The sequence below is a fragment of the Phaseolus vulgaris genome, chromosome 9, assembly GCF_000499845.2.
Source record: "Phaseolus vulgaris cultivar G19833 chromosome 9, P. vulgaris v2.0, whole genome shotgun sequence".
Lineage (NCBI taxonomy): Eukaryota > Viridiplantae > Streptophyta > Magnoliopsida > Fabales > Fabaceae > Phaseolus > Phaseolus vulgaris.
Genome location: NC_023751.2, coordinates 20973716 through 20983478, shown reverse-complemented (window position 1 = coordinate 20983478; position 9763 = coordinate 20973716). Strand labels below are relative to the sequence as shown.

Genomic DNA, 9763 nt, shown 5'->3' with positions numbered 1-9763 from the left:
GAGAGTGAAAAATATTGAAGAGGTGTTTATAGGAGTGCTGAAAACAAAAATAACTTGTTTCCAGTACAATTACAACTAATTAACGTCTGAACCAAATATGGGTTTTGTTTTTCTTAGATGTTCATAGTTGTTATGTCTAAATAAAGTGTCCAATATCACTCTAATAGATGTTTTCATACTCATACATAATAATTAGCATTGTGTGATTGTTAAAATAAGGGAAATAAGTTTTGTCAATGATGTCTATAAAATATATTTTAGCATGTATTAGAGAAGATATGCGAAAATGAGGGTGTTTTTAGTTTCCCCCCTCTTCCTGAACCATTTCTACTTTTTTACTTTTTTTATGGATCACACTGAAAATAGCCCACAACACCTGTAAGCCAGGCTCAATTTATGAGCTTTTATATTTTTTTAAGAACTCATTGTATGAACAAAACTAGTCCACCCATTTTTTTATAAACAATTAAATTACGATAACTTCATTTTAAAATAAATTTAATATTTTATCTAATATTCCCAATATTCAAGTCCAAATGTTTGTTACCAAAACTAAGAGTCAAATATTATAATTATTGTCGTAAACATATCATTAGAATAAAATCATTGAATAGAAACTAATATTAGAAAAAAAAAAATTAGTTGTTATATTGATTACATTAGAGATAATTTTAGAGATTAAAAAATAGTTTCTAAATTGGTATCTAATTAATTACTAAGGTTTTAAGTACCAATCTGAGTGTACCATTATGAGTTCCTTGAATTAGCCACATAATTACTATTTATTATTCTATAAATAGTTATTGATTAGGTCGTTTTACTCAAGATTGATGGCGATAAAGACTTAGTTAAGGATGTATACAGTCTTCCGATTTTTTGACATTTCCGATCTTATGACTTAGGTTTTGTCTCTCGGTGTTCCAGGTTTAAGTATGGTTAGAGTTAACTTTTGCAGGTTTAGGTGACCACAAAACTTTGTTTCTTCTTGTGGCTAAGTAGGCATTTTCACACTTTTCAAACTAATCTATTTACTGTGTCATAGTCATATTGTTAAGAATATTTTGGGTACTTAGACTATTTTCAACATTTACAAATTGGCAGAATTTATACTGTTAAAATTTGTTTTCAAAATAATTACAGATTTTAATAGTGTGCTAATAATCTAGACTTATTGCATGATGAGGCTTATACTCGTATTGGTTCTAGTGCCCGTACATCATAAATCGTAAAAAGAGCCGTACATGGATTATGTTGTCATAGGGTTTGGTTTAACTAATAAAAAATTGTTGAATTGATTTGGACTATGACATGCTAATACATAATCTTTTAAATTAAATACGGAAATAAGTATTTATTTATATATATATATATTGTTTTTATATTTATTTTTGTTGAAATATTTTTAGTTTATTTAGTATTTTATTTTAAAATTTATATAGTTATAATTTTTTTATTGTTGAGTATTGAAGAGAGAAAAAAATGTATTTTTTAACATCAAATTTTTCATATTTTTTTGTTTTAATTTTTATATTTTATGAAAATAATTATTTAGTAAATATTTAAATGGATATGGTGTGGATATGAATATATATATGTTATCTAACGAAATATGAATTAGATATAAATTTTATATTATCATATAAAAAAAATAAGATCAATATAAGATTTTACTTTAAACACTAAGATGTTAAATAAAAATAAATTTTAGAGATAATAAAAAATAATTAATTCTTCTATTAAGTAAATTAGATACTATTTTAAAAATTAAAAAATTATTGATATCTGAATTAATTTTTATTATTTATAAATAATTTATAAATTGATATCTAATTAATTACTAAGATTTTAGCTAACTAATTAAATATTAATTTAAAAACTATTTATTAATAATAAAAGCTAATTTAAAATAATAATTTTTTTGTCTATAAAATAATATTTAACTTAAACTAATTATTTTTTATCTTTAAAAATAGTATTTGCTTAATTATTTTCTTGTAGTGAATCAAATTAAATTAATTTTCTCTTTTCATTTTTATTCATACCTCACAATAAAAAGGAAATTTGAAAAATAAAAAATGTTACTTTGATTTTATTTATGTAAAAAATAAGAGAAAGTAAGGTGTCTCATTTTATTTTTAAAAAACTTATTATTTTAAAAATATTTATATAATTTTAAAACTCAAATCCAATTTTTTTTTACTTTTATATAAAATATGATATTTTTTGTCTTTACTATTATTAAATTATGATATTATGTTTTCTTATGTTATTTTGTATATAATTTAATTATTAGTATTATTTTATTAATACCCTTTGAACTTCGATTCCACTTTTGAATCTTGAATTAGTATGTAATTGACTCAATAAATGGTTGAGTTTTCAAAACACAAATTTAGAATACAAGTACTATAGTAACTATATGAAAGTTAAAGGGGTCTAACAATGAGAATTGGAGTTCAAACACATTGAACTCTGGAATGGTTTGAGATGAAAATTCACAACCAAGAAAAAAAAATATTTTATAGGTAATACAAATGTTATTAAAAAAAAATCATTAAGATCTTTTCAATTGATATTAGACTAAGTTCGTTTCTTTAATCGTTTATCTAAAATTATTTTTAATTGTCGTTGATTATAACTATTTATACTAACATGAATTGAGGTTATTCTTACAATTTCGTTGAAGTTTGTTTTTTAAACTTTTTATCGTGAAAACTTTGTCTAGCTGATATTGACAAGACAATTATAGTTAATATTAGTGGAAAGTGTTCTCAATTAATATTAGAAAGAACAATCCTAACAAACTGTTAATTGAAAATAACATTGGTGTAAACAATAAAAAGAACATGCACAATAAATTTTAATAAAAATATAAGTATAAATAAATGTCATTGCAAAAACTTTAGTTCACATTGTCAAAAACATTGATTTATTGAGAATCTAACCTATCTACTACTATACAGTAAAACACTAATGCCATACAAACAGGAAAAATAGAATTTCTAAAATATAGAATACGGGCACTAATTTATATATTAAATAATTATAAATTATATAAATTAATAATAAAAATTCATAAATATTTTTTTATGGTTGGTTCAAAATGATTTATTCTTTATTTTTATAATTATAATAAAAATTTATACAATAAATTTGAATTTTTAAAAAATTAATATATTTTCCATTTTTTAAATTATGTTAAAACTGTACTAAAATTATTAGAAATTCAACACATCTTTTTTAAATTAGACATTTCACCGATACATGAGTGTCGTACGTCACTTAAGAAAAGTGTCTGAGTCTCATAAAACCTAACTCATATCAAATGAAAACAGTATATGATAACAACAAAAATTCAAAATAATTTAAATAAAAAAATATGTTTTATTCACAGTATTAACAAAAAAAATACTAGTCAAGATTAATCAAAAAGTAGTTATTTCAACATTTTTCTAATCTTAATTAAACTTCAACAAAAATTGAATGTTTATAAGAAAATATGAAGAAAAAACACAAATTTGAGAATATAATTTTTAAAAAAAATTTATTTTCATAGAATTTTAAATTTCTTTTCCAATAACACACTATTAATGTATAGACCAAAAAAAAGAAGAAGATTATTGTGTTATATATATATATATATATATATATATATATATTTTTATTTTTATTTATTTTTATTTTTTTTATTTTTATTTTTGTTGATTTACAAAGAAAAATAATGACAAGTTTAAGCATGTATATGTTTTCACTCTTACACCACAAGAAAAAATTAAAAGAAAATCAACTTAGGTTATATGGAATTACATGTTTATCTTGCAAAATATAAAATAAAGGAGTGATTTATTATGTTACATGTTGTATACATTTATTATGTTATGTTGTATAATGAATTATATTATATAATATAATAAAATATTAATAATATTTCAAATAAAAATTAGAAAATAGTAATGATAAAATAATAATTATAGTATAATACTATTAATAATTATAAAGTCATAAAAAAATTAATAATAATACCAATACCAATATCAATAATAATAATAAAAAATTATAAAATAAAAAATATTAATAATAATAAAATTATAAGATAATCATAAACTGTTAATAATGATATTAATAACAATTAAAAATAATATTAATAAATAAATAAATTTATTAAATAATACACTACAAGAAAATAATTAAATAAAAACTAATTTTAGAGACAAAAAATAATTAATTATTATTTAGTTAAAATATTGGTAGCTAATTAAATATCAATTAAAAAATAATTAATACTAATATTTTTTTAATCTTTAAAATAGTGTATCTAATTTAGTTAATATAATTACTCATAATTTCTCGTCACTAAATTTGGTTTCTATTTAATAATGTTTTTAGTGATAATTTAATATTTAATAAATATTAATTTATAATAATAAATATAATTTAATTATTTTATAAATTTATTATTTTAAATTTATTATATCAATAAAATCATTTAAAAATATTACTTTCATTTCCTTTTACTTTTTATTTTCTCTCCCTTAATAAAAAAAACCTTATACCTTTTTGTTACTTTCATTTTCTTCCTTTTACATTCCTTCTAAACTCATTCCTTATCCAGTTGTACAACAAAATGGAAAAACTCAGTTGTGTTGTGTCTCACTTTCTTTTAAAATGGTTCAACATTTTGGTTTTTATTAAATTGATAAAAGTTTTTAAGTATTTTAATTGACAGTGCTACTGATGATGTGTTACTTTAATCATTTTAAGTATTTTAATTATTTTTAGTTTATTTAGTATTTTAATTATTTTATTTAAGATTGCATTTGAAAAAGATATTACTAAATTTTTCATATTTTTTTAGAGAACTAAAAACTTAAATAGGTGCATGTTTGGGATGTGGAGAGTTTGGGAATACTTCCTTCTTCTTCCTTCTCAAGTTCGTGCTCCAAATGTCTAGGAGTATTAATTTTATTAGTATACTAATAAAAAGATATTTAAAAAATGTAAGCATCTATAGATATCAAATAGATCCACTGTCATTTTAAATAAGTTATCATTTAATATACAATTATATTAAAATTGAATTACTAATATATATAAACATTTATTCCACTAATAATACTAATAACTTTAATTCCTATATTATTGTATTATATTATAAAGAACAGTAATATAATTATCATTACTTATGTAAAACTCCTAAATGTTGTATCTATTTTATAACGTAATGGTATAAAATAAATTACTAATTTTATTGTTTTAGATAAATAAAAATAATACAAACAATAAATATTTCACATATAGTAAATAAGAAGCAATCATAAGACAAGTTAATTATATTTTATTTTTAGATTGTAATATTTTATAAATTTAATAACCAATTTTTTTTTACTTATAAATAGAAACACCAGGCATTTAAAAAAATTATAAATAAGAATACTAGTAATATAAGAGGATATGGCATAATATATATAATAATTTTCTCATTATGATACGAGATTGTTGCATTAAAGTGTATTGAGAAAAGTATCAGATAAATAGGAAGATATAACATTTGAAAAAAAGTGTCGATCATCAATGGAACTAACACATTCAAATGAGAGCCCAAAAGCTTGTGCCAAAAAGCACCATTGTTTTTAGGATTGTGATACATTATCTAAGCAAAGTAAAACAAGAAAATCCTATCCAAACCATGTAATATTAATAAAGCTCAGGAAAAGAAAAACACAACATCAAACTCTGCTATACATCATGAAAGTAATCAAACTTTTTTGCTATCTAAAGAGCCTGCTACTGAATTGCACTGATGACAATTGCCAAAACAGCAAGTCTATTTCCGATAAGAAAATTGATTTCTAAATGCTTTATTAAACTTTTCCCGGGACGTCTTTTTTGCTGCTATGGCAACATCATCCAGAAATCCCCTCTGAGAAAATTCTTCAGGCACGAGACTTTGATATGTTTCAAACTGCTGTGCAGCTTCCTCAGTTTTACCCAACAGACTGTATATTATTCCCTGCAATTTTTGTTTAAAATCAACCATAATCACTTATGTCTCTTCCTTTAGGTTCTATGACCACATAAAGTAGTCATTCACTGTGAATTATCATATAAAATTAGACTAGCAAAGTAATTGCAATAACACAAATAATAAACATAAAAAAACCAGATAGGTGCAACGTGGAAAATGGAGATAAAAGTTTGCACCATGAACACTGAAAGGAAACAAAGTTTTGAAGCTTAGCTCATCTTCAGCACGCAATGCAGACACAGAAAAAACAGAAGTGGAAGGAAGCCATACTATGTGAAGAACGCTGGAGAAAAGCCACAAGATGGGGGGACTCTAAAATCATTTAACTCCTTTCTCTCAAGATACGGCATAACAATTTAGTAGTCCTACTAACCCCTCTTGGACTAAAAGACCGGCTATAGGAGAAAGCCCTTACTGTTTAGTTTAACTATTCTACGAGGTTTTCTTACTCTTAACACCTAGAATTTTTGTTACATACAATCAAACTATGATCACACAGACTACACATGCAGAGTCTCTTGAAAACCTCTCTTATCCATGTTTGTGCTCTGAAGTTTCAAATGAAAATGATATTAAATTCAAAATTTAGTACCCTCAACCAACAGTTTTTTTGTTTGTTTTAATCCTCATATGAAATAACACTTTGGGTCCCTAAATGGAAAAAAACATAAACAAACAGGTCTCTATATTGTTTATCAAAGTTGTGAGACAATGTTAGATTTTGCTATGTTGCGTCGAAGTATTTCATGAGTAACACTAGAACTTAATAGAAAATGTCAAATGTTTCCATTTAATCAGCATTTTGTTCTTGGTTTTGATTTTTACCTTTTCTTTTCTTTGTTTTCCTGGTTCACTAAGTTTTGATTGAGATCAAAGGATTCAACTGAGCCAACTTTGGGACCAAGTCAATCATTTTCTGAACCCAATTCTTTATTTTTTATTTATCAGAATAAGTGCTTGAGGTCATAAAATGTTTCCAATTTTGAAGTTATAAAACCAAATGAATAAAAATTTTGGCAATACTGTGATAAAAAACAATTTTTTCTATAAAGCATTGGTACTATCCTACATGTTCGGAATGAGTCTCAAAGATTAACCAATGTACCACTGTATGCACAACTCATTATTAACTAGCGGACAAACTCACCTGACAAATATAAGGCCTAAAATCTCGAGGATCTTGATCAATCAATTCTTGCAATCTCTTTAAGCCCTCCTCCAAATTACCCTGCAAAGCACACAATGCTATGCATGTTAAATTATTAAGTCTAAGAGATATTGTGCTTGGTTTATCCTGAATTGGTAGCAGATAAGCAGAGAAAGTGGAAACTTGATTGGTGATGGGAAAAATTTGAAAGAATCCCACCCTAAGTTGATGGATCATCAGTTTACCTGTACAGCATGCATTTGTGCAATTAAGATTCTTATATTTCTCTCCTCAGTAACTCTGTTTTCACGAGAAGCTAACTCTTGAGCCTTATTTAGCATTTCAAATATAGCAGGACCTTCGTGGTTTTTATTCATTACCATAGCCAAACCCTGTAAATGAGAGTATCACTTATCTCATTCATATATGGAAAAACGTAACAAACTAAGTGACATGGTAACTTATTGCATGATGTGGGATCGAAATACAACATGAATATGATAACCATATTTCTTTTGATATACCAGGCAGCCACAAAATGTTGCAAAGTGTAATTTAACGTGTTACATTCAAAGCTGAAGTATGCAACATATCTCTTGGAATGAATTTCCAACTAACCTAATAAAATCCTACCTAAAAAACACTCACAACAAAAATGAAAAGGCCAACGTCAACAAAATAAAATAACACTTCAATACTATTTATGGTACATAACCAATATCAGGAAGCTCACTACAAGATGTTGAAGCAAGGTTTACAGGACAATGACTAATGAAGCGTTTTCCCAGAAATAGTACAAATAATAATACCAGCACGCAACATAATTAAAAACTGAAAATAATACAGTTAAGTAATGAATATGCTAGCATGCCTCCAATGAAGCAGTCGATTGTTAGGAAAATGAGGGAAAGGAGGTAATGAAGATGCAGAGTTACGTGTTCTCCAAAACTGATTTTGTTTTAGAGGGTATTCTAAGAAGAATAATGCATAATTTACAATATACACAAGAACATATTCTTATTTTCCGTTTACTTTCTCTCGACTTGGGTGCAACTTACGATCAGCCTTCTCCTCAAATCGTCATTTAAGTTTCTACCATATTATTACCCTTTAATACCCCAGACTGAGACAAGTTTATGTAACACTCACCTCTAATTTGAATTCATCCCAAAATCAATCTTTCCAGCCACCCTTTCCATAGCAGTGTACATTTCGGTTTAGTTGTAGTATTTATTTAAACAATTGACTAGAAACCATCATAACTGCCACTAATATTCTTCATATAAATATACTGCCAAACAAACCCTCTTCTCAGTTTACCTTTTAAAGCTTTTGAGTATTGATATGAATCCATTACCCAAGCACAGCTTCTTATAAAAATATAAGCAAAATAGGAATGCTTCCCAGTTTATGTTCTAAAGCTTTTGACTGTTAATATAAACCACAATTTCAAAAATTGCTAATCTCTCACTGAGAGAATACACATACAACTAACCAAACCGAAGCCTACCCATTTATCCACCCACCTTTCTAACCAGAACCAAAATTCAAACTTTACAGTAAACATTCAAAATTCCACTAGCAAAAAGAGACAGCGAAAAACATACATGCAAAGCTCTGAGTAGAAGAGGCCTTTTCTTCAAGATTTCCCTGAACAATCTTTTAGCTTTACTCAATTGCCCCATTGTCTCATAACAAAGAGCAAGCAAAAGCCTCCACTCAACCTCCTTCGGCTCCGCAGCAATCAAATCCTCCACAAACTTCACAGCCTCCTTGGACTTCCCTCTCCTAATTTTCCCATACAAAGCCACTTTGAGAGCCTCGACATTTTTCGGATCCTTCTCCAAAACCTTCTCCCACATTTCCTCCTCTTCCTCATTTTTCTCTTCTGCGGACTTCACCTTCTCCTCCAACACAACATCAGAACTCACAGAAGGCGCTGCTTCTGCTAAAGCAGCTCTTTTGCTGAAGCAACCCGACAAGAGAAATGACCCAATGAGGAAAAATGCCACCTTTTCTGAGAGGAACTTGAATAAAGCTCTTCTCGGAGAAAAATTCAAACAAGGTGTGCAAGGGGTACGGGAACAAGTGAATGTCGAGAAAAGGGTAGCGCGAACCATGGCTGGCTGAACTAGAATTGATGTGGGTCTGTTGCGGTTATGAATCTGTGGATGGCCTAGTAAATTGCGGAACTTTGATTGGGATTCGGAGTAGATGGAGAAAGTGGTGATTGAAGTTGAAGCCATTTCTCATAGATGTTTTTGCCGGGAAAATACTCACCGGTTGTCGTCCTCCTTTGAAACCAAGGACACCTCCTCTTCGTCTTTTATCCCCCTCCCTCCCAAAATCTCTTACGGGTAAACTCTCTCCTTTGTATATTACTAGTGTTTCTAAACCCGTGAGAAATACAAGTATAATTATTTATAAAGTATTATTACTATATTAATAATTTTTTATATTATTATTTTATTGCTTTTTTTATGATATTTTTTTTCAATAATTTGTAATATGCGAATAAATAATTTTTGTAGTACTTAAATATCCATTTATCTTTATCCAATAATTCTAATTAAAGAAACATATTATAACAT

General features: G+C 26.4%; 1 protein-coding gene across 1 annotated transcript; it reads right to left on the bottom strand.

The window, feature by feature from the left end:
- Positions 1-5561: 5561 nt before the first annotated feature.
- On the bottom strand, positions 5562-9563 carry LOC137821832 (protein SLOW GREEN 1, chloroplastic). The gene is made up of 4 exons (XM_068626603.1): positions 8780-9563; positions 7418-7564; positions 7173-7253; positions 5562-6010 (listed from the first exon to the last, which is right to left on the bottom strand). Exons 1-4 carry the CDS (start codon positions 9416-9418, stop codon positions 5825-5827), a joined length of 1053 nt encoding a protein of 350 aa, XP_068482704.1. The 5' UTR covers positions 9419-9563; the 3' UTR covers positions 5562-5824.
- Positions 9564-9763: the final 200 nt, after the last annotated feature.

Coding starts and splice junctions, on each gene's coding strand:
- LOC137821832 (XM_068626603.1), bottom strand. CDS start 9,418: ATGGCTTCAACTTCAATCACCACTTTCTCCATCTACTCCGAATCCCAA. Junction 7,254..7,417: donor CACAAATGCATGCTGTACAG/GTAAACTGATGA, acceptor TGTGCTTTGCAG/GGTAATTTGGAGGAGGGCTT. Junction 6,011..7,172: donor TTAGGCCTTATATTTGTCAG/GTGAGTTTGTCC, acceptor CAAAAATTGCAG/GGAATAATATACAGTCTGTT.